Source organism: Dermacentor andersoni, chromosome 9 (assembly GCF_023375885.2).
Source record: "Dermacentor andersoni chromosome 9, qqDerAnde1_hic_scaffold, whole genome shotgun sequence".
Taxonomy (NCBI): Eukaryota; Metazoa; Arthropoda; class Arachnida; order Ixodida; family Ixodidae; genus Dermacentor; species Dermacentor andersoni.
The window spans coordinates 3949976-3975457 of record NC_092822.1 but is presented as its reverse complement, the minus strand read 5'-3'; the positions used below and the strand labels follow the sequence as shown (position 1 = coordinate 3975457).

Below are 25482 nucleotides of genomic sequence, written 5' to 3'. Positions count from 1 at the left end.
GTTGACATAGCGTTGCGCTGCATGCTAAACTCGAGCTCCCGGGTTCAAACCAGGACGCGGAATTCGATGGGAATGAAATAGAAAACACTCGTGTACTTCTGTTTAGGGGCAAATGAAAGAACCCCAGGTGGTGAGAACTGAACAGGGTGCCTCATGATATCGCCAGACGTAAAACGCGAGAATTTTAATTAATTAAGAAACACGCACAAAAGAAGGTAGCTGCCTCCTTCGGCTTTTTTCTAGTGGTGTGCACGAAATAAATTATTTTCGAGTCTGATTACTGAGAAAAACATGTTACTCTTGTCTTATATTTCATACCTTCAATGTAATGCCGTTCCCAACTGTACGTCCGCGCAACTAAGCAGCTTCTGTATTAAAAGCGGCTGCTTTCAGTTATCCGGTGCACTATCATAAGAACAATACTGAAGCATTTAAAGGAACGGTAAGCGTCGCTTACACGTAGATATATTTGTAGATCTGCTGCATAGGCGGAAAGTGTTCATTCTTCAGGGGGGGGGGGGGGGGGCTGAGGTCCGGCCAGCTATCCGAATATATATATATATATATATGTATATAGCACATGAATAAGCAGTGTGACCTCGAAGAATTGTGCACTGAAGTGACGGCTGTGTATGTGAATTTACAAGACCTCACAGTAGGAGACAGCCCAATTTCACAGCCCGAGTCCTCTCGCTCCACCAAGAATCTGGCAGCTCTCGCTGGTGTAATCTTCCTTTGTGTAATTTTCGCAAACTTCGCTATCACTAATACTACTTCGCTTTTCCGGCGAAACTGCAGCCTCTGTCTTTCTTTTTCTGTGAGTCCGAGTATAAGTGCCCCCGTGCATGACTTCTGTTGATTCTGATTTCGCGTGAATCCAGCTTGGCCTCATTTCGGTGATTGAGTGAATTATATAGGGTGCCCCAGCTATCACGGACCAAGACTTAAAGACAGAGCAGTTGCGTTAGTCGAAGAAAACCTAGTGCATATTGTCTCCAGTACAGTGGACTAGCCGCCAGCAATTCCTTCGTTCATGAATATTTAAGTCGAAATTTGTAACTAATTATGCAATTCGAATAGTAACGTCCTACTAATCGAAGCGTCTATGAGGCATTTGTAGGCTCCCCAGAATGGCATCTTACTGCTGTGTTTTTAGCGACGTACGAATTGCGTGCAATCTTTTCCGACTGGCAAACAAATCTCACGAAATATTAAAGACAGCAAGTGACTGCGCTTCCGCCAGCATCACAAAGCAGCGCCCTCAAATGAGCCGATTGAAAGCAACTGCATTGCCTATCGCAAACCCGAAGAGACAGCGCATCACCTGGATGAAGCAGCACCAACAGTAGGTTTCGCAGCTTTGCAGCATTTCGATGGGGGCGAAATGCGAAAACACCCGTGTACTTAGATTTAGGTGCACGTTAGAGGACCCCAGGTGGTCGAAATTTCTGGAGTCCTCCACTACGGCGTGCGTCATAATCAGAAAGTGGTTTTGGCACGTTAAACCCCATAATTTAATTTTTTTTTGCAGCTATTCCTTCCTCTCTACGTCACACTTATTATCCGTCTGTCAAGGCCGGCTGATTACATTGATAACAAAACCCCCTGATAACGTGGCCGAAGAGCGCTCTGACGACGCACGAAAAGCGAAACGCAATGTGATAGGCATAGAGCGTTTCAAAATCTCGGCTTTGCTCGCACCGCATCGACAGAGTGCGCGCGCGGCTATATTTCGCGCCAAAAACTTGCTTCAGACCAGAGCCAAATTAAAGCGATGGTATCAGTTTTCAGGAGAGTGTATGCGTGTATAGTGTATTGCAGTCACTCCAGTAGTGTGCATTAGGCAAATTTACCTGGGCGTTTCTCTGAAAATTGGCTTCATCTGTGCACATGATGTTGCTCAAGAAGACCGGTGACTCATCCGCTTTTTTGGGCACCCAATTCGAGAAATCCAGGCGATTCTACAGGTCCCTACCTTCCAAGCATTTGTGCTGGTTAAGGTGGTACGGGTGAACGGCTGTCGTTGAGAATCCTCGAAACTGATGATATGGAAATTGGTACCTGGGCGGCCACGTCCCGCACGCTAGCATGAGCGCTTGAGGCCATAAGTGCTACAACATCCGTGCGTAGGCTAGGACTCAAAGATGGAGTCCTACGCAGCTATTTCTTGAAGCTGCCGGTTTGTCTAAGGCTTTCATCATTTCTGATGGTAGTCGACGCATTTAGTCTACCGCCACACTTCCATGACTGATATATATATATATATCTGCGGCCTTCCTCTTGTTGTCATAGCAGCTCCCAATGCAACGATCATTTTTAACTTCTGCTCATTAAAGAAAGACATGGCGACTCGAAACAAAACACACCTTTAAACAGTTGCACTTGTCAATTTGTTGTCAATTCGCTTTTATGGTGATAGGCATTGTGGCAAAAAAAAAAAAGAACCATCGGTCCACTAAACGCTACGTTAAGACAGCAGCTATCACAGCTTGTTTCCAACTGACACCAAACGCGACGTGTTACTTCCGTCGGGGCGAGCCAGATAAGATTCGACCAAGATGCTTTTCTTCATTTCCTTTCCTTCGTTCTGGCTCTTTGAGGGCGCTGCTTTATGATGCGAGTGGGAGCGCAGTCACGCGGTATTTTTCATATTTCGCGGGGTTTATCTATCGTCGGAAAAAGTTTGTACTTAATTAATACGTCATCAAAAATTCCGCAATTAGATGTCCCCTGGCTGTGCCTACAAATGCCTCACTGACACTTTAATAACTGGTATATTACGTCTTGAGTTAGAAAATTAATTAAAATTACCTCAATAAATCTCAGTAATGAAAGAATTACTGGCAGCTACTCTACTGTATTGGAAACACTATGCACCAGGTTTTCTTCGAGCAAATCAATTGCTTTTATTTTTAAGTTTAGTGTAATATAGTTAACTGGAACATCATGTATATATATTAAGACCTCTGTGTGGAAGTGATGACGTTTCTATTCCTAATAAATGCTGTAAATTATGAGAAGGGTGTTTTTTTCGTGAGTCGTTACCATTGCTTAATGGTAAGAGAATGAGTACTGAGACACATATCATTCACGTGCATTTCAGACGCCGTTGATAAAAGACTCTGCCTAAGAAGTCATTGAAGTCTGCAGGTATTTTGCAGGGTAAAAAAAGCACGCAAAGCGTTTTCAAGAGAGGTGAACATACATCAACATATTCATTCTCTAGACAAAAGGTACACATACCTTTAGAAATAATTGTTAAATGGCTACCTTCTTCTCTTTAAAAATATAATAACCTTTGTCCTGTGTATATATGTAAATATATTGTGTATGTGCATGGTGTTTACAGTGGACATTTAAGGCAATATTGATGTGAGAAAATACGGATGAGGCAGCCACCGCTGGTACTTTTCATGCGATTGTTCTCCTATCGTCAGGATTTGCAGAAATAAAGCAAAGTATGAATTAAAATCAGTGCAGGTCTGCACCAACAATGATGCGTAAACTATCAGCCACAATAAAAATTTGAAGTGATCAAGGCAAGTCGAAAGAAACCGCACATGATGTGGGTAGCAGAACGCTGCCAGTAACACGTGAGGTAAGGCTTTCTGGGGAGCCCTGGGAAACTCCGGAGGGGGCCCCCCCGCAGTCGGCGCCTATGATCTGCTGTGTTCGTTGAAGAAGACCACATTGGGCCCCCAGTTTTATTGGGTTGCAGAATTGGTGAGACTGTCGAAAAATTTTTTTCCTTGCCTGAGTCAGATTAGACTTGAATTAGTACCATTCCATTAGACTATATATTTCTGCTTCATTTCGCCTGCTGGCTCGTTGAAGGAGATCGCCAGGCAAGCGACGGATATTCCATTGGTAAAGTCTTGTCGATCTCCCCGGTTCAGTCTGAGTATATATAGACAATATCTTTTCCCTAACACTGTTTTTCATATTAGCGTCCAATAAGTGCCTTGATCCCTTTTCTCGGAAAGCCGATTGGTTCACCTGCAGGGCTGTATACCGCAGCTTTTAAGAGCAACAAGCTTATTGCGGTCGGGAGTATTCATTTTTTCAACCAGCGCATTTAGAATACTTGATAATTTTTCTCTTACATATATGTCGTTAATATATATGTCTATGTACGCTTAGGTTTACCTAGAAGTGCATTAGTCATCTGTATGTCTTCGCGCTATGCAGTTAATAAACCTGGTTTATTCCACTACAATATTGTTTTCTTTGATCATTGCCTCTGATCAATATTCAACAAGCAAGAAGCACGCGTAAGAAGACGCAATATCAATAACACTTTCTTAAGTAGCTTCATGTTGCAAATAAGCGGCTTCTGTGGGAAAAAATACCTGTTACCTTTAGAAAACAAGGCTAAAACAGCAGTTCAACTGACGAAAACTACAATTTCCACCGGCCTACAAGAGTCGCAGGCGCTGCAACGCAAATAAAACAATAAAAAATTTAAAAATTTTACTGCACGGACTTTCTGTGAGAAAAACTCGGCGTTCGCCAGCGTCCGCGCAACGAACGCGCGCTCGCTTGCAGACGACGCACTTGACAACAGCAAAATTGGAGACGTCATATTGTATAACCCATGTCATAAGTATGTATCATCATGCACCATCATCATCACCAGCCTATTATGTATCCAGTGCAGGACAAAGGCCTCTCTCTGCGATCTCCAACCGATTCCAACTACCACCCGCGAATTTCCTAATTGCATCGCTCCACGTAGTCTTCTGCCGTCTTCGACTGCGTTTCCCTTCTCTTGGTACCCATTCTGTAACCCTAATGGCCCAACGGTTATCAAACCCGAGCATTACATGACCTGCCCAGCGCCATTTTTTTTCTCTTAATGTCCATTAGAATATCGGCTAAACCTGTTTGCTCTCTGATCCAAACTGCTCTCTTTCTGTCTCTTAACGTTATGCCTAGAAATCTTCGTTCCATCGCTCTTTGTGCGGTCCTTAACTTGTTCTCAAGCTTCCTTGTCAGTCTCGAAGTCCCTGCCCCATATGTCAGCACTGGTAAAATGCACTTGTTGTACACCTTCCTTTTCAATGATAATGGTAAGCTTCCAGTCAGGAGCTGACAATGTCTGCCGTGTGTGATCCAACCCATGTTTATTCTTCTATGAATTTCCTTCTCATGATCAGGGTTCCTTGTGATTAGTTGACCTAGTTAAACGTACTCCTTCACAGACTCTAGAGGCTGACTGGCGATCCTGAACTCTTGTTCCCTTGCCCGTTTTTCATCATTATCTTTGTCTTCTACATATTAATATTCAACTCCACTCTTACACTCTCCCTGTTAAGGTCCTCAATAATTTGTTGTAACTCATCTGCAGTGTTGCTGAATAGAACAATGTCATCGGCAAACCAAAGGTTGCTGAGATATTCGCCGTCGATCCGTACTCCTAAGCCTTCCCAGTTTAATAGCTTGAATATTTCTTCCAAACACGCAGTGAATAGCATTAGAGAAATTGTGTCTCCCTGTCTGACCACTTTCCTTATAGGTATCTTCCTACTTTTGTTGTGTAGAATTAACGTAGCTGTGGAATCTCTGTAGATATCTTCCAAGGTACTTACGTAAGCGGTCTGTACTTGTTGACTACGTTATGCCTCTATGACTGCTGGTATCTCGATCTACTGAATCAAACGCCTTTTCGTAATCTATGAAAGCCATATAGAGAGGCTTATTGTACTCTCAAATATGTATACGTAGCAAAAAGGTATCAATATAAATTTGCAGTTGAAATAAAGCATCATTGTAGAGCGTACGCGCGCAATCGGTCTCAGCGCCCGCTGCGAAGTTACAGGAGTACTGACACAAAAAATGATTCACGTGGTTTTTTCTGCTTTAATAAGTAGATAATGACCCAGTAATCACGGCACGAAACCTCATTTACTTCAGAGCGCGACAGGCAATTATTTGCAGTGTTTTTTGAAGCGACCAGTCGAAGTTTCGGTTCCAGAGAGCAACGAGACGATAGAAACGGGAATGTAAACAAAGTGGTCACGTGTTCGCAAAAAGCCATGACGTATGCTCTGACGCACAGCCAGCGTGCGCGACCAACTTGCTGAATATTGTCGTGCGACTGCCGCATCGGTCGGAGACCGCAGCCAATGACAGCGCTGGTAGCGTGAACGTCATGGCCACGTGGTAGACCCAGCGGGGCGGGGCCGGCGAGCGGGTGCCTCGCCGCTCTGTTCATGTCTGTTTTTTTTTTTTCTCTCTCCCTGGTTGAAGCGCGGGCCTCTTTCGCCGCTGACGGCGGCACATAAATCGGCTACAATTTGTTTCTGACACGAAATAACTTCTAGAATAAAGTGACCTAGCTCGAAAGAGTGCAAGTTATAAAACGTTGTGCGAAATAGTAAATCGTTGGCGTGATTCTACTCGGACGCGGTAAGCGTAGACGCGCCAGCAATCGTCTGTATACGAAGCGGCTCGCCTGACTGCCGTGTTTACTCATCGCTACTAACGGCACCGGGAAAACTAACCGTATTTTCACTTAAGAGAAACATAAATGTTCCGGCATTGATTGTGCTGACGAATTTAGGCGCTTTATTACGAGCTGCGGACGCATCGCAAGGACCCCCGGCCCCGGATAGACGGCCGGCGAGCTAGGCCTACATCGTCTCCCATCGATCGCAAGCTCGCCTGGCAGGCTCGTTCGCTTCTGTCGGCGCCAATGAAATCAAATGTGTTGTAATTTAAGCGTGGCATAACTGTGTATACGTTGTGCCGACTAACATAGGCGCTTCGTCATACGAGCTGCAAGGGATCGTGTCACAAGCGCAACCGGTGTCGGATTCGAAGGCCCAGCGAGCTATAGCTCACTGAGCCGGCCGGCATATTGCCTGTCGGCTCCTGGCCATCGGCGGCTGTCAACAGATCCGATACTGCTAACGCGGCCTTGCGGAAGCACGTCTACAGTGCTCGCATAGACGTGTTTATATTGTCATCGTTTGTTTCAAACAAGATAGCGGTGCAAATACAGTTGCTTTCACTCTCTGTTCGAAGTTACGCAGCATTCCGAACTTCCACGCAGGTGCGCCGGTTCTGGGCGGAGCTACCCGCCGCTCGCTCATTCGTACCATGTGTCCCGAATCGCCGCATGCGGCAAGTCGCACACGACGCGCCGTACGAGAGATCGCGCGGAAAATCGCACCATGTGTCTCGCGCTTTAGACGTGGCCAATCATTTACCGACTGAGATATTGCGGCCGGCGATGGCGAGGACGAACCTCAACAAAACCCTCGCATCGGCCACGATCAACGGTAAGACACAACAAATGGGTGTTGAACGTTGTGGCAGTGCAGTCAAGCTGATAGTATGGGAAATATCCCGATGGACACGACAAAAACTGCAGTTGCCGCGACACGGAGAGCGTCCCACTACAAGTACAACAGCTAGAACAAGCAACAACAGAGGAGAAGAGCACATGTAGGCCGCATGGCAGCCAACGAAAATTCGTGACGTAGCCACATGACGTAGCGTTTTCTTGGCTATTTACAGGGAGGAAGGAAACTGAGGAGAGGCCCTACCCCCTCTGCGCGCTAGGAGAAAAGTGTGGAGGAAATGACGTAGTAGGTTCTCCTTTGTTTTGCTGTTTTTTTATTTCTTTGCTGTAGTGGCCCCGCCTTTCGGGCCACAATGGCGGCTTTGTTATTGTTCTGTGCGCTCACGCGTGTAGCTCCGTAGGTTTCGTACCGTGGCAAAAGCGCCGTGCGGGCAGGTTTGCGTTGGTCTCCGTGTTTTTTTGCGCTGCGTTATCTGGACCATGCTCTACCGGATGTTGCTGTGGCCAGGTGGGACAGGAGGAACTAAAGTTTGTGAAATGAACGCGCATGCAACGCTGTACGCAATGTACCGCGCCACGGCAATGGCTACGGACGAAGGAATATTCGCGGTAAATTTTGCCCTCTTTCGCGGAATCATGCTAACGTGCTAATGACTGCTTAGTATTGCTGCGGAGCGCATGGGTCCGAGCAGCACGGTTGCGCGCAGCGCGGCGTGGTTTCGCGAGAAATGTAAACAAGAGAGGAGAGCTGGCACAATAGGCGGAGCAACGCCATGAGCAACGCCAACTTCTGGCTTCACTTTAGCCTCACAAAGAGTGAAGTCAGGGCCTCTCCTTAGTTTCCTTCCTCCGTGGCTATTTACAATCCCGGTTGATGTCAATGTAGCGAGGTGCTCTGTTTTACGGTTGGCTGCGCGCACGTACTTTAAAATTGATTTTAAATATGTTCTAAGCGATATTCGCCGCTGATATTTTATAGACGATGTGTGTGTGACCAACCAAATCGATCTCACAAGTTATCTCGACTTGAAATTTTTCTGTCAGTACTCCTTCACGTTGATTCTGCTGCGAAGCGCGTCTCCGCCCCAGTTCGCTCGCAGCGCCCTCACCACATCTCTCCACGCGCCGTTCAGCCCGCTCGACCACTGCCGAGTGCACTCTATAGCTACGCCGCCGACGCTCGTTGCAGGAACGGGAGCTGCGCTCTAAAAATCGTTCATGTCCAAGTGAACTCCTCTGAGCGGCATTTAAGTGGCGAACGCGGACAAGCGAGCACGTTGAGACGCTTGGCGCCCTCACCGAGGCAGAATGCAGGCGGAAGCGTGCGCGGACAAGGAATGCGCGGGAAAACATTTCACCAAAGGGACTGTATAACGCTGTCGCATTCCCACAGCTAGTCACCCCATTCCCCAGCTCAGTCACCCGAGACAACTACACCCGCCACCGACACGCCATCACACCAAGGCATACAATCAATGGACACAACCCAAGACGAGCCCCAGGAGGAGAAGACCACTGATCCAACCCCAAAGAAACGAGCACGCACCGAACTTACACCCACCGTTGTCCCCGAGCAGAACACCGACACGCTATCGCACCAAGGCACAGAATCAAAGGACAAAACCCAAGACGCCCCAGGAGGAGAAGACGATCGACTGACCCAACCACCAAGAAACGAACACGCACTTCATCACGGCATTACAAGGACCTGACCCAATTGGAAACTCAGCTCGAAGCCAAAATTGAAGCGCTCGCCAACACCTACGCCAGCACGGCTGCCGTGACCGACCAACGACTGGCACGGCTGGAGGAACTGATCACCACGTCCTTCCGCACCATACAAGAGCGTTTTGAATTCATTGAACACACCCTCAAGCCCATAGTGCTCAGCCCCATCTTTTCAGCCGAATTCGCCAACCACCCATACCTCCAAGAACAGACGCAATCCCCACCCTCGCCACAACTATGTCCAAACACCAATCCACAATAGGATCGCTACCGGGCCTTACGGTCTGGCAGTGGAACTGCCACAGTTACAACAACAAGAAAGCAGTGCTGCAACAACATATTACCACAGTAAACAAGAAACCCGACATTATCCTGCTGCAAGAAACGGCGACGGTTACCCCCCCCCCCCCTCCCTGGGTATCGCGCTCACGTTAGCCAAGCGGAGGGACGGGGCGTCTGCACGTTCGTCCGCAAAGGGCTCACGTTCATCGAGCACCAACTCAAACACGGCCGCAGCAGGGTGGAATACGCCTTCACCGAAATCTTCCCAAGCAAACAATGGAAAGCCAGCCTGTTCATCGCCAACATCTACAGTAACCCCAAGCACCAAACACAGAAATTCAAGACCCTACTACACACAGCCAGCACCCAAGCCAGAGACAACACGTTGCTGATCGGAAGGGACTTCAACGCCGCCCATCGAGCGTGGGGTTATGTGAAGGACACGGCCAAGGGACGGGACTTATTACAGGATACCCTTGGACCACAACTGTGTCCTAATCACGGACCCCGCGCATCCTACCCGCATCGGCAACTCCGTAGCATGAGACACCACACCAGACCTTACATTAATCAAAAATGACCACACGGGCAAAGTAATATGGCACAACACGGGCGTCGACCTGGGCAGTGACCACTACATCCTCGAGATTACTATACCCAACCAATTACGGAGCAATACCATTATACACAAGTGGACGGACTGGGACGAATTCCGTAAGGGGCGCCTCACTACAGCAGAAGACATCACAGAGATTGAAACCTGGAGCGGAGCTCCGCGATGCAGTGCGCTCAGCCACAAAGACCATAGAAACAGACGAGGACGTCATCATCATGGACAGCCGCCTGGCCCATCTGATAGAGGCCAAACGTTCGATACAGGCGCGTTGGAAGCAGCACCGGCTGAATCGCAAATTGCGGAAGAAGGTGGCTGACTTACACAATGCCATTGAACGACATTGCATGCTCCTGTGCCGTCAACAGTGGAACGAGATCTGCAACCGAGCTCACAGGGAATTGCATCGCAGTTGTACATGGAATCTATTTCGGCACCTCCTAGACGAAACAAAAACCAAGTCATACCAGCGCGACCGCCTGGCCCGCCTCATGCACACCATCACACAACAACAAGGAAAAGACGCTGTTATTAGGAGCCTGGAAGCCAAGTATCTGCCAGACACGCCAACGGAAACCCACCCGCAGTACGGGGGGCTGCCCAACGCGTGGCTCGACCGAGATATTACCATATCAGAGGTACGGGTAGCGCTGCACGAGCTCAACACCCGCTCAGCAGCCGGCCCAGATCTCGTTACAAACAAGATGCTACGCAACCTGGACGACGCTTCGATAGAGGCCCTAACCCATTACTTCAATGAATGCTGGCATTCGGGAAAGCTCCCCCGACAGTGGAAAACGGCAAGAACGATCCTGGTTCCGAAACCGGGCAAACCACTGGACATCGGCAACCTGCGTCCCATCTTGCTGACGTCCTGCGTGGGCAAGGTGCTGGAGCACGTGGTCGCCAACCGGTGGCAGGAATACCTAGAGAAGGAAGGCCTCTATCCTGACACGATGATCGGCTTCCGGCGCAGACTCAGCACACAAGATGCCATGTTACAACTCAAACAAGAAATCATCGACAACAAGACACAAGACAGCAAAGTAATTCTGGGTCTCGATTTACAAAGTGCATTCGACAAAGTCAAACACTCAGCCATTAGGACAAGTATCAAGACTCAACATGGGGGTAACGAGCTACAATTATATTCAAGACTTCTTGACCAACCGCACGGTGGAACTGCACGCCGGAGACCTCAAGCTCCCCGAACGCAAGCTCGGCAGTACGGGTACTCCACAGGGTTCGGTCATCCCGCCGTTGCTTTTTAACCTCGTCATGATCGGGGTAGCGAGAGCAGTAGCGGGGACCAGCGTCCGGCATAGGATCTACGCCGACGACATTACCCTGTGGGCGGCCGGCGGCACCGACGCCAGCATCGAGCAACAGCTGCAAGTGGCGGTTACCGCCATCGAGCAGCACCTTGCGGCACAGGCCTAATGTGCTCGCCCGCCAAATCCGAGCTGTTCGTCCTCACACCGCTTCGACCGGGACGGAAGCGCGCTCCCCTTCGGGAGTGTGATCACATCAAGATTGTGACTGCATCGGGGCAACGCATCCCCGGAGTTCTCAAGATCAGGGTCCTGGGCCTGCTGCTCAACAAGAGCGGCCGCAATGACGAGACCATCAAGAAGCTTAACACCAAGGCAATGGACGCCATACGGCTCATACATCGAGTCTCTACACGACGGGCGGGCATGCGTGAAGATAGTCTCGTGCGCCTTGTCCAGTCGTTCGTGATCAGTCACGTCGCCTACGTTGCGGCCTACCTCAACTGGCACGTCACTGACAGGACCAAGATCAACACGCTGATCAGACGGGCTTACAAGACGGCGCTGGGTTTAATGGAGACCACAAGTATGGCTCGGCTCTTGCAGCTCGGCGTCCATAACACCCTAGAAGAAATAGCCGAGGCGCAGCTCACCGCGCAATTCGAGCGCCTCTCTACCACCAAGACGGGCCGCAGTATACTGACGTCCCTGGGATACAACCCCCAAGCTCCCCGCCGGCAACCGTGCGAGATCACAGATGAGGCGCGGGCCCACATTTACGTGGACCCCATCCCGAAGAACATGCACCCAGAGTACAACCAAGAACGGCGGCAGGCGCGGGCCAAGGCCCTCACCGAACAACATGCCCAAGACCCGCACGCCCGGTACGTGGACGCCGCGGAATACAAGCGGGAAGGCTTCGCGGCAGTGGTCGTTGCGGCGGCTACCGGCACCAAGACAACGGCAGCGAGCGTGCGGTGCACGAACGCCACAGACGCTGAGGAGGTTGCCATCGCTCTGGCGATCACCGAGGCCGAGTGTCGCACCGTCCTCAGCGACTCGAGGAATGCCGTGCGCAACTTTGCCAAGGGGCGAACATGCGCGCCGGCGGCCGCCATCATCGGCAAGCTCCAACTTCAAGACCGCGGCAGCACCGTCCGTATCAAGTGCTTCCCGGCGCACGCCGGCGAGTGTGCATCCTCACCGAACCACAACGAGACGGTCCATTCGGCGGCGCGAGCGCTTACTTTCCGCGCCCCCGAGAGTGACCGTTCCGTGTGGTGGTTCGAAACCAAGGACAGATTGACTAGTTATGCCGAAGTAACAAAGTGTTACCGCTTAGCTCGACGGACAATGCCGGCTCCCCACCCGGCACTCAGTCGGGAGGAGGCCGTAATCCTAAGACAAATACAGACCGCGTCACTCCTCGCCCCCGCAATGCTGCACGTGCTTCACCCAGATCTCTATCCGAGTGGGCTGTGCGGTGTTTGTGCAGCGGGTCCGGCGGACCAATGGCACATCATGTGGGACTGTGCCAGGTTCCCAACGGAAGCTACCTCCAGGACTTACCCGCCCGAACTTCAAGGTGTACTGCAGTCTGCAGACAAGGACTCACAACTATGGGCCGTCCAGCAGGCCCGGGGTGCGCTCGAAAAGCAGAAGCCTCATGACCCACTACAAACGGGCCCAACTGGGCTAGTGCAGAGTAGGGTATAACCTCGGGTCGACGCTTGGCCAGCGTCACGACGCGTTAAACCGTCGTTTGCCGGCACTTTATTGGAGTTATACATATCCTATCCTATCCATCCCACAGCTAGACATGCAGCTTGAAGTGCACCTGCGGAATTTTTTTTCTTCCTCCGTGTAGACATGCGACGAGCACTTGAGCGGAGCATGTACTCGTGTGCAAACACAAAGCCCACACGCGACAGCAGGTGAAAAACTTGTGGGGGTTCGGCAACGAACGCGTCAAAAGGATCCACACCGCACTTCTCGGTGGCGTTTTATGTACGAAAGTTTACATATCTGATTAAATCAGGCTGGCTATTTGTCCCCGTTGCGTTTCAAAGGCCAATAAACATCATCATAACCTATGGGCGGTCCGGCTGCTACCGCCCACCACGAAGAAAAAAAAAAGCGAGATTCAGCGAGGTGCAGCAAGTTTCACAGAATGCCCCGCAAAGTGCACCTTTGGTGACATTCACTGAACACCTCGTGGCGCAAGCTTATAACGCTGCACCGCACTACAGAGAAGGCCTTTCCAGCAAAGCGGAGAGCTTTGATAGCATCGCACCACCCCGCCGAAATAAAGTTTCAGTTCACGTCCCCAACAATAAATGTTTTGCATGAATGCCGAAACAAGGTATTTCAGGGCGGATCAATCTCATTTTCCTTTCCTTCCACCTACAGTGTGAAATATATTACACCCATGACAGCGAAAAAGGGTTTATATCGGTCTATAATTCACATCCTTACAAGAAAAAGGTGCGAGCTATAGACCGATTTACAGGCTTACTTATTTTTGAGGATGTAAATTATTTAGCAGTGTACAATGTCCCTTAATGGCTCGAAACTAAATGAACAAACATTATCAAACTTACAGTGGCCGATGCAAACCTTGTTAGTGTCGAAGTCGATGACCTTGACTCGACCACCAGGGATGATCAACATGCTGAGGCGAAAACGAACCGAATTAGTTATTCAGGGTAGCATTTATGTGATTGTCGGTTTTTCGAAACAGCTTCCAATGTGTCTCCATTAGACCTCATCACCCTCAATTAGTCCCAAGGATTCTTATTTGGGCTTAATTTTATGGTAATATTTTATCTGATTGTCGGCTTTTCGAAACAGCTTCCACTGTGTCTCCAGTAGGCGTTATCACCCTTAATTAGTCTTAAGAAGTCTTATTTAGGCCTAATGTTATGGTAATTATAGTTATTAGGATTTATTAACCATAATTGCCCTTAATACCTTTACAGTACTCACTGTATATAGTCATAAATCTCAGTCCTAGGCATTCTCATAAACAAGAGATATTCCGAAGTTTAGTCATTTTTTTAAAGAGAAGATGGTACACCAGGTGAAACAAACACTCGCCAGGAGGATCGCAATGATTAATTAAGGGAAAATGAGACATCCACCCGATTGCTACGATTGGGTGTTTCATTTAGTAATAGTTCTGCGGAAACCCGCAGAACTATTACGTCAGACTCTTGCCTTTGCTCCGAGTTGTTGACGAATTCGACTTCGCCCTGCCATCCGCTAGCCGCCTGGTTAGCTCAGATGGTAGAGCGGCTGCCCCGGAAAGGCGGTGGTCCCTGCATGGTTCGAGTCTCGGACCAGGACGAATTTTTCTTCAACTGCGAGGCTTTTCTTTCGAGGAACCCGTATGGGTTTCCTTTGTAGCGATTGCTACGAACGGGTGAATGTCTCATGAGTGCCGCTACTTTCGAGAATAGAGTGGTTTTATAGTGAACGCGTTTGAAGCGCCATCGCCTGACATTTAAAATCGACAGACCGCGAGTGTAAAGGCTGATGACGCGCGGGGCGGTGGCTTGAGAGCAGCTTAGCTTAAAGACGAGAATGGCTGCCGTTTTCCGCCTCGCCGGTAACGAATTGCGTGGAATGCATGCGAATGGACGCGGTCGCAGAGAAGCCGCCATAAGCCGCCGCCTTTGCTCTTGCCTCGACGTGCTGCCGTCCTTCTTTGGACTGACAGTGTAACGGGACCGCGAGGTTAACTTTTTTTGTTTTATTCTGTGAGAGTTTTCGGAAGCGCAGGAAGAGAGGTTAACGGGTTCGTGGGAACACTTTGTGCGTTTCTTTTTCTTTTTCGCGCTGTCGATGTTCCCAGAAACGCAGAGAGCTGGTGACAGAAATGGTCATCTGTATGTGGCATACCAGTTGACCCAATCAGGTGTGATTTGCCGTGAGGAAGTCTGGGAGGAGCAACCGAGCTCCCAACCCCTCTGGCGCGTTCTGGATGTCTGAGTGATGCTCGGCACTTTCGGCTCTTCCGAGTTACTACATTAGGTCCAATGTAAATAGCTGCCTACGTATATACTATGTATATAAAGTCTAGTTGTCTCGAAGTACAAACGTCTACGGCGTCCCATCTCTCATGGAAGAGGAGCAAAGACGACTGCGGCAGCTGGTGAAGATAAGTTTCTGTCCCATGTAGACAGGGAAAGAAGTCCTAGTTTAGAGGGACTGTGAAACGATTTTGACGATCTTGTACAAGCGTACCGAGTCGTTAGGGTAGGTCCTTCTGATCATTAATTGACGCATCTAAGTGCTCCGCGTAAAACGCGCAATTTATTATAAGGTATTAAAAATGTACATCGCGCCCGATCGTAGCACATCGCTCGGTTGAATTTTCAGCCGCCCCTACCCATTTGACGTCATTGACCCCAATGACGTTATCGGGGCGAGCTATCCGATTGGTTGCCCAGGGCGTGTCATCAATAATTTGTCTGACTTTATGGTGAACAAATGCTGTTCGTAATAGTTGTAATGTTAGTTAATTTGTTTCTATAAAAAGAAAGTAACAGAAAGAGAATGCACAAGAACAATTTCTCATGCAAAAAAGAGGTGAGGCGTGCAGACAGGACACAAGAGTTGAGAAGTGGACAACACGAACACCGACTATCAGTCGGCGTTCGATAGTCGGCGTTGGTGTTGTCCACTTCTCTACTCTTGTGTCCTGTCTGCACGCCTCATCTCCTTTTTGCATAATGAATCCTTACCAACTAGCTTAGCTTTCTGTCGTTCTAAACAATTTCTCACTACACTTAAGAGGAAGCTTTAGCTCGGGCCCAACTCCGACGCGGCCTATTCAAATACATGTAAAACGCAAAAACGTTTTTTCTGAGATAACCCCTGGACCGATTTTAATGAAATTTGTTGCATTTGAGAGAGAAAGTTAAATTCTAGTGACTGTCGGAAGCGGAATTTCGATTTAGGTCCTGGATTTGTTAAAAGAATTTTCAAAAATTCGGAAGTTCGAAAAAAATAGAAGAACGAAGTTTACAAATTCATAACTCTGCATCGAAAACAGATATCGCGGTTCTGTAAACGGCATCCATTAGACCATTGAAAGCGGACAAATTTCATATGTCATTTTATATCTTACGTGAATTTGTTACGTTGTTCACAAAGGTTCTGCAAAAGCTGTATTTCCATATTACTAAATTTTTTAAGGTTCATGTATAGCACATCAATTTTGTCCGCTTTAAATGTACTATTACATGCAATTCAAAGAATTGTATTATCGTTTTTCGTTTTAGAGTTACAGAGTTTTAAACTTGACAGTTTCTTGTTTTGAAGATTTGCGATATTTGTCATTTTAATAAAAAATTAAGGACCTAAATCAAAAATTCGAGACCAACAGTCACTAGATTTCACTCGGGTGCTCCTATCTAAATACATGTAAAAGGAGAATTCGTTTTTCTCGGCAACCAGTGTACCAAATTTGACGGGGTTTGTTGCATTTAAAAGAAAAACTTAAAATCTAGTGCCTGTTGGTTTCGAATTTTCGATTTAGGTCGTCAATTTTTTTCAAAATTGGCAAAAATCGCAAATTTTCAGAAAACGAAACTATCAAGTTTACAACTCTCTAACTCAGCAAGAAAAACTGATATCGCAATTCCGTGAATTGAACCTAATAGCACATCTAAAGCGGACCAATTTGACATCTTTACATGAATCCCCAAAAATTTATTAATATGTAATTACAACTATTGCATAACCCTCGTAAACAATGTAACAAATTCACGTAAGATGTAAAATGACAAATCAAATTTGTCTGCTTTGAATGATCTAATGGATGCCGTTTACAGAACCACGATATCTGTTCTTGATGCAGAGCTATTAGTTTGTAAACTTCGTGCTTCTATCTTTTTTCAAACTTCTGAATTATTGAAAATCTTTTTTACAAAATTCAAACCTTAAATCGAAATTCCGCTTCCAACAGTCACTAGAATTTCACTTTCTCTCTCAAATGCAACAAATTTCATTAAAATCGGTCCAGGGGTTATTTCAGAAAAACGTTTTTGCGTTTTTACATGCATTTGAATAGGCCGCGTCGGAGTTGGGCGCGAACTAAAGCTTCCTCTTAAGCACTTTCGGCACACAGCTAGCGTCGTCTGCTTCTGTTACAACGTGCTCCATTTTGACAAGAGCTCCGCGGTCAGAGTCGGTCTCAGTCTTTTCGCGAGCACCATGATTCGACTTTGTTGCGTTCTGGGCTGTAAACGCAGCGACTGGCAATATGCGTCTTTCGTGTCTTTCTGCAAGGCAGCACGTGTCTTCCTGCAAGGCAGCACGCGAGCGAAATGGCTGCAGGGCATCCGACTGTCACTATCCGATCGGCGCCAGGATTTGCGCGTTTGCGGCCGTCAGTTTACACCCGAGGATTACTACCATCATAAGGTTTCGCGAGTCCGGTATTCGGGTAAACGCAAGCGCAAGGTGATTGGCCCTAGCCGTTTGACCATGCCGTTTCATGGGATGAGCAGAAGTGCAAACGTGATTGGTCTGCATGGTGCATCTACCTGGTGGCACAGAGCTCGATGATACCACAATAGCAGTAACGAAGTGTATTCTTCTTTGCTGCTGGTGGAAAAATTTCGCAGGATCGCAATCGATAACACGTTGTTTTTGTAAATGTCTAAAATGTTTTGCACTTGGTTAGAGCAATATTAGCTCTTTGTTTGGCTGGTTAAGCTCTGCGCCACCAGGTGGCTGGACTGTGTAGACCGATCAAGCCGCTCACGTACGTCCACGCTAAAGCTCAATCAGTTTGAGTTTATGCCTCCACCGTTCCGTCGAAATGCCCAGCTCGCCTGTGGTTACCGGAATACCAGACACGTTCGGCGCTGCGACAGAATACTCGCAACGCACGCTGCTTCGATAGATCTCGCTCGGCGTCGACTGCAAAGCAGTTGGCGGAGAGGTTGGAGAGGCTTCGCTCGCTCGCTCCTAGAGAACCGGAAGTAGACGACACGACGTGCCATCATGACGCACAGCCAGTGAAGGCGGAGCTCAACCCCGATCACTGGGCGAACGACTTGAGGAGAAAATGCATGACTATGGAGGAGGTTAGTTTGTAATGGTCCGAAGCTCTCTTAATATGAGACGCTTCACACAAATTGTGGTGCGAATGATTAACTTTATCTATACCCTGCGCGTCTACAAAATTTGTCCGAACCCTTTCAGGGGCCTTTAAGAAGTTCCCCCGAAACTTGAGAGGTAGGAAAGAAAAGTTTGTGTGTCATTGACTGATGAAGGAACAGACCCTGCGCAGAGTTTGACTTTGCCCTTCAAGTGACCTATTACAAATCCAAATGTATACCGCAACTACTTACGGTGCCTAGGCATAAAGCGGCGTCATGAACTCACTTGGAGACCTTGATATCTCGATGCAGCAGACCCCTTAGGTGCATGTGCTCCAGCGCGAGGATGAGCTGCGCCATGACAATACGACACTCCTCGGTGGGCAGGTACACCGCTTTATCCACGACTCGCATGAGATCTGCCCCGCATATATACTCCATCACGGTCACGTAGGCGTCCTGAAAAAGTCGCAGTTTCGCCCGAAAGGCGAAGCATTGATTGCGGCAGCAAATCAGTAGACAGCTGTACGAAGTACGCGTAGTAGCTTTATCCGCCGTATCAACTTGTAAACATTTGTTTACTAACTAAAGTAACAAGCATGGTGCCATGCACGCACAGTAAATCGAAACACATCTACACAGCGCAGACACACTCTGTCAAAACGCTGGTGTGAGGAAGAGCAGCAGCAGCAGCGAGCGAATTGACCTACGTGCTGCGTCTCGCTCCAACGCGAACGAAGCGCCGAGAACACAGCGCACACGAATCTATGAGTCGTCGGCGCACCTAGGCTCTGCACTTATCGCACATCGATTTCAGACAGGGCCCGCGCCGCACTGCGGCTCACTACTAATCGCAGATCGCTTTCAAGTCCGCGCGGTCGCGCTCAGGCACGCAGCTGCCGGCGGAGAACGCGAGATCAACCTACTCGGCTCATCCTCGCACGCTGTCCACCTACAACATACTGCGCGTGGCAACGGTGTTATCGTACTTGGACTTTATTAGGAACATCATGGCGACGCTGACGATGGCGAAAATGCGCCTGGGGTATCGTATAATTGTTATCGCAATAAAAGAGAACAAACTGGCTGCGGCTTAGATCAGCTAACTCTGGATATTTATTTATTTATTTGTACATACTGCAGGCCCATAGGAGGGCTATTGCAGGAGTGGGTAAGAACAGTGTTGAACAAAAATAAAGTGAAATCAACAATGACTCTTACAACATCGTTACAATCGTTTACAAAATCTTACAAATTGTTTTCATCGATTCATAAAAAGCAACGACACAGCAATACGCACACATAAAGTATAAACTAAACCTGATTTAAGTAGTTACATATACTTTTTTTCATAGACAGCACTTTCGAATTCGCTTATCGGGAGTGAACGAAGGCAGCCAGGCAAGGAATTCCATACTTCTATTGTGCGGGGAAAGAAGCTGTACTTGAAGGTATTTGTACGGGCATAGAGAGGGTTAAGATTAAGCTCGTGGAAATTACGCGTGCAAGAAGGCTTGGTGAAAGATATGCAAGCTGTGTTTGAAGTGTGGTATGACTTGTTAAGTATGTTGTGCAAAAATTTTAATGATTCCACATCACGACGTACTGAAAGTAATGTTAGATTCAGCGTAGGGAGGGCAGACGAGGGTGAAAAATAGCGGTCATACCGATGTAAAATGAAACGGACGGCTTTTTTCTGAACTGCTTCTAGTTTGATTATGTTGTTTTGGTTATGTGGGGACCAGACTGTTGCCGCATAATCGATAATGGGGCGAACAAGAGTTTTATACATTAAAGGTTTAGTTGCCTTCGGAGCCTTTTGCATAGTACGACGTAGGTATCCAAGCTGTTTTAGGGCCTTTGAACATGTTTGGTCAATGTGTGTAGTCCATGAGAGATTGTGAGTAAATGTTACGCCAAGGTATTTGTATTGTCGAACTCTGGTTAAAGGTGATCCATTCAAGGAATATGTCGCAATTACAGGTGCTGCTCTTTTCGTGAAGGACAAAACAACCGTTTTTTAAAAATTAATGTTCATTTTCCATTTTTCACACCAAGCACTGAAAGAGACAAAGGAATCATTTAATCGCTGAAAACAATTCGGGGAATCAATCACGTCGTATAAGACGCAATCGTCAAAATAAAGACGAATATTAGAGGAAACATGTTTTGGGAGGTCATTGACATAAATTAAAAATAATAAAGGACCCAGGACGGATCCTTGAGGAACCCCGGAGCCTACTTCAAGTATGGATGACCTTGCAGAACTAAAGTCGACGTATTGGGACCGGTTAGAAAGGAAACTAGCGATCCAATTGACCAGATGGGAATTTTTTAGTATTGCATTTAATTTTTGCAAGAGGTGAGAATGAAGTAATGAGTCGAAAGCTTTAGAAAAATCAATGAAGATAGCATCAATCTGTATACCGAGATCCAACTGATAAGCGATGTCATGGGTGAAGTCGGTTAACTGCGTGATAGTGCTGAAACCACGTCTAAAGCCGTGCTGGACATTAGTTAAAATGGTGTTGGACTCCAGAAAATCTATTATGTGTTTGTAAATAATATGTTCCAGTATTTTGCATGATTGGGAAGTTAAAGAAATTGGTCTGTAATTCGTTATGTCTGTCTTCCTGCCGGTTTTATACAAGGGTATTACTCTTGCAAGTTTCCATGATGAAGGAACGATTCCTGTATCTAGAGACTTATTGAATATAATTTCAAGATAGCGTGATGTCCATTGTGAATAGCGAAGTAAAGAGGAATTAGGAATACCGTCGGAGCCACTAGACGTTTTTGTGTCTAAATTTAAAATCAAATTAAGAACGCCATTAACATCAACGGAAATGTCGGAAATAGAAAGATCTGAATCATTATCAAAAGCAGGGCAGACATGAGAATCGTTTGCGTACACCGAATGGAAATATTCATTGAATGCATTGGAGATGCGTGCAGGATCATTTATAGTTTCATCATTGATAGTCAATGAAGATGAAGATTCAGTAGTAGGCATGACAGAACGCCAGAACTTCCGAGGATTATTTCTTAGTAATCCTGGCAACTCGGTATGAAAGAAAAAATCTTTGGCCGTATTCATTTTCCAATTTAGTTCCTCTTTGGCAGAGGTGAATCTAGCAATTGCATCAGGGTCATTACTGCGTTTTGAGCGTCTCAGTCTTCTAACGCGGCGTGATAACTGCAAGATTTCTCTAGTCATCCAAGGAAGGGCACGATTTTTTTTCTTACTTTTTAACGGAACAAAGCGTCGAATACACAGCTTTATAATGTTTTCAAATTGGCGAACTAATGTATTCACGTCACAGTCTTTACTAAGTGTGCAAAACGATTTAAAACGTAAAGATTCAAAATGCAAAGCGAATGCTTGGTTTCGCGTGGTTAAGTCTTGGTTTCACGTGGTTAACCTTTCATTTAGCTGTAATTATTATACTTAGGCATACAATCATCGTTAAGCCAGGTATGACGGCTGTGCGTAGGTAAGTGGCTAGATATGACTGCGATTAGGCTTGTGTGCACATGCATCGTTCGACGGTGCGATGCCTGTTGTGCCCAAGGGAAAGCACAAGTGCTAGCTAGACGTGCAAAGAGACGCCGTGAACATGCGCAGCGTCGAAGCACAAACGGGCAGGGCGCGAACGCGGTCGCTACATTGATCTCGACAGTGCTACGCCTGTTGTATTTCGGGCCCTTTACATGTGTGAAGCAGCTCGCCGGCCGATATCCGAGGGGTGGTCAGACGCTGCTTGGCGATGACGGCTCAAAGCCTCCCGCTACCGCGCAACGCTTAGAGAAGACGGCCCGGCCTCGCTCTCATCCATGGCCAAGCTCGCACTGGCTAGGCGATCGCGGCGCTCAAGCGGAGAGCGCATGCGCCAAGTCGGCGGCTGCGGCGGAGCTCAGCGCGGCGAGTCACGTGATCCGTTGCCAAGGCTACGGTGCAGATGCGGTCAAATGAAGGGCAAATTGCTGGCGACGGCGAAACTCGGCTCGACGCGGTTAGTAAAGTATAAACCCCATGCAAGCGATCTTGCACGCGACAGCGACAAGCAACGCGATGGAGATGGCTGTCGCGTTCGCTCGTCGCCTACAAGTTGTATCCCATGCGGGCGATGACTACGAGCGACGTCTCCTCAGTGTTGCCGGTATGAGGGCAGCAATATAGGCACCGAAACTAGCGTGACGCGTGCTTTATTAACTTAAGTTGATGTGTTTTACTGTAAAAAGCAGCATAAAATATTTCTGAATGTCTTGCAGTAGGTTCTTATCCTTGCACTTATAAAAATTCAACCGTTTGCTCGTTCCGTGCGACGATCGGAAGTACTTGAGTTATGTACATCCAGTTCCGGCTTCGCGCTATTGGCTAGTCGCTCATAGCACTTCCGGGCGAGGAGCGACGAATTCTAGATTTGCAGAACCGAGCAATCGCGCGACAAGACCGAGCGATCTGTTCACGCGACGGCCCGATCCGTCGCTCGAAACCGTCGCTCGCCACTGTCGTGCACAAAATCGCGCTCATGGGGTTTAGCCTTAAAGCTTTCGCTTTAAAATTCCGTCAGAGCCCGTCTACGGCGATTGTCTAATGGTACCTTCGACTGGTCGCCTCCATTCTCCAAATCAGAGCTCAGCAGATCCGGCGTTCCTCGAACTCAGAATCGGAGAAGAAGCACGCAAGCCATGCATATTATCGGAGGAGGAAATCACAGAGGCGAAACCACGTGGCTACAGGAAACGTTCGATTAGCCGAAGCTCCCGGCGCTGCCGGGAAAAACAGCTGACGCGCCGGTGGGATGAGCGATCGAAAAGAGCCATCCGAGCGCAAGACACACCCTCTTTCGACCAGTCCAAGATGCCATAAGTCAAGCTCAAACGCCATATGACCGGTTTTGTTCCGCGACTGAGACGAGTGACGGCTTATAGAGCGACAAATCGCTGTCGCACGAGCAGATCGCTCGTTCTTGTCGCTCGATCGCTTGGTTCTGGAAGAAAAAGTCGCAGTTTCGACCAACAGGAGAAGCATTAGTTGCGATAGCAAATTAGTAGGCAGCTATACGAAGTAAGGATAGTAGTTTCATCAGCCGTTAAACTTGTAAACATTCGCTTACTAGCCAAATTAACAAGAATGGTGTCACACGCGCACAAGCAAACATGAGCAGAACTCGCTCAATGACCGCGGAACTCGCTCTCAAAACGGCGGAGTGAGCGAGCGCGGCAGCAGTAGCGAGCGAATTCACCTTCATGCTGTCGCTCGCCTCAACGAGAACTAAACGACTAAAAATTGGAGGACGCTTAAGCTTCGCCTTCAAGAGTGGAACGCGATAGCGTTATCGCACCCCGTTCGCACCGCCTACTCAAACGCGCTACGCCAGCCAAACGTCGCGATCGGCACAGATAGCCGGGCCCCGACGCGCCATGAAGGCGGAGGCGATCATGGGGTGAGTGGCGCGCCACGTGTCGGGGCAGCGCCGTACATTGCGAGGAGGGGGTCTTCTGTGTTTGCCGCAAGATGGCTCTGCGTGTGCGCAGAGCGCAGAAGAAATGTAGCGGAAACGTACTTCGCTACTCGTGAAACTGCGACTTCTGTAAGTTACATGGTCATGATTACCGATATACACCGCAGTATAACTTTCTACGGCACATTTATAAGGCAACACCGCATTCACTAGACGCGATTTTGTCCCGTTTTGAAGCAACGAACTCGTGGCTGAGTGGTAGTGTCTCCGTCTCACACTCGGGAGACCCTGGTTCGATTCCCACCAGCCCATCTCGCAAGATGTTTTTTATTTATGAAGTGCCTTCTGGGATTTATCGCTCACGGCCAACGCCGCTGACGCCGACGACACCGGCTTTTCTGCGACACGAGCTCCTTAATGCTGTCGCGTTAAAATACAGCGCACACGAAGCTACATGCTATCAGCATGTAGTACTCTGTCTCCATCGCAGATCGCTTTCAAGATAGGGCCGAGCGGTCGCGGGCGGCTGCGCCGTACGCAGCAGCCGCCGGAGCAGAAGCCACCCCTCCCCCGGTGCCTTGCGCGCGACGAAAGACGGCGCGCTTCCTCCCTGCTTCCCTACCCTGTGGGCGCGAGACTGAGCCACCGTCGTCTTCTCCCCCTTGTATGCTTTCACTCGCACATACGGCACGCGGCAAAGATGCTATGACGGCGATGCTAGAACATGACGGCGACGCCGACGGCAGAAATACACGCCTGTAGTGTCCATGTAATTGCTATTGCAATTATACGGAGGTAGTCGCTCGTCGTCCGGAAATGCTACGAGAGACTAGCCAAATAGCGCGAAACCGGAACAGGTTGTACAAAATTCACATACTACCGGTTGTCGCACGGAACGAGCACACGATCGAGTTTTGAAAGGTGCAAAAAAAGTTTAATATACCTAACGAAACACCTTCAGACATATCTTAATGCTGCAATTTACAGCAAAAGAAAAAAAATTCGCAGTTTCGCCCGAAAGGCGAAGCACCGATTGCGATAACAAATTAGTAGATAGCTGTACGAAGTAAGGATAGTAGTATTATCGCCCGTATAAACTTGTAAACATTCGCTTACTTACTAAATTAACAATGATAAAATGAATATGTAAGCGTGACTCAACGAGGACGTAGAAACAGGCACACAGAGACAGCGCTGTCTTTGTGTGTCTACGTCATTCTTCAGTCCCGCTTAGGCATTCTATCATGGATTCAAACCAACTAGCCTGTCAACGTGTTTTAACCAAATTACCCAGCACGGTGTCCCTCGCGCACAGGTAAACATGAACACATCTCGCTCGATAAGCGTGGAAACTCGCTGTGAAAATTCTGGAGTGAGGAATCGCGGAAGCAGCAAGCGAATTGACATTCATGCATGTCTCGCTTCAGCGCGAACGAAACGTCGAAAGCGGAGGGCATACGAAGCTACCGGCACAACCCGCACTCTGCAAACATAGGAGATCACCTTGAAGATGAGGCCCACGTGGGCGTGTACATTAGCCGCGTCGCAGGTCGCCTTCAAGACACACGGGCGCCGGCAACGCGTCCCTACGGCGTCCGCCACAGCGTCTAATACGGCGTCCGCGACTCACGTGGCCAACGCCGTAGAAGACGGCGCGGTTGTCTGCACTCTGTACGGAGAGGCCGGCGAGGAGGACAACGAG

General features: G+C 48.2%; 1 protein-coding gene across 1 annotated transcript in view; it reads right to left on the bottom strand.

The window, feature by feature from the left end:
• Positions 1-25482, bottom strand: part of LOC126527444 (probable serine/threonine-protein kinase DDB_G0280717) — a 141859-nt gene that overhangs the window by 64898 nt on the left and 51479 nt on the right. The window contains exons 4-5 of the mRNA XM_050175277.2: positions 18599-18771; positions 13801-13871 (exon numbers count right to left, since the gene is read on the bottom strand). Of these exons, the coding sequence (XP_050031234.2) occupies positions 13801-13871; positions 18599-18771 (244 nt within the window). The remainder of the gene's footprint in view (positions 1-13800; positions 13872-18598; positions 18772-25482) is intronic.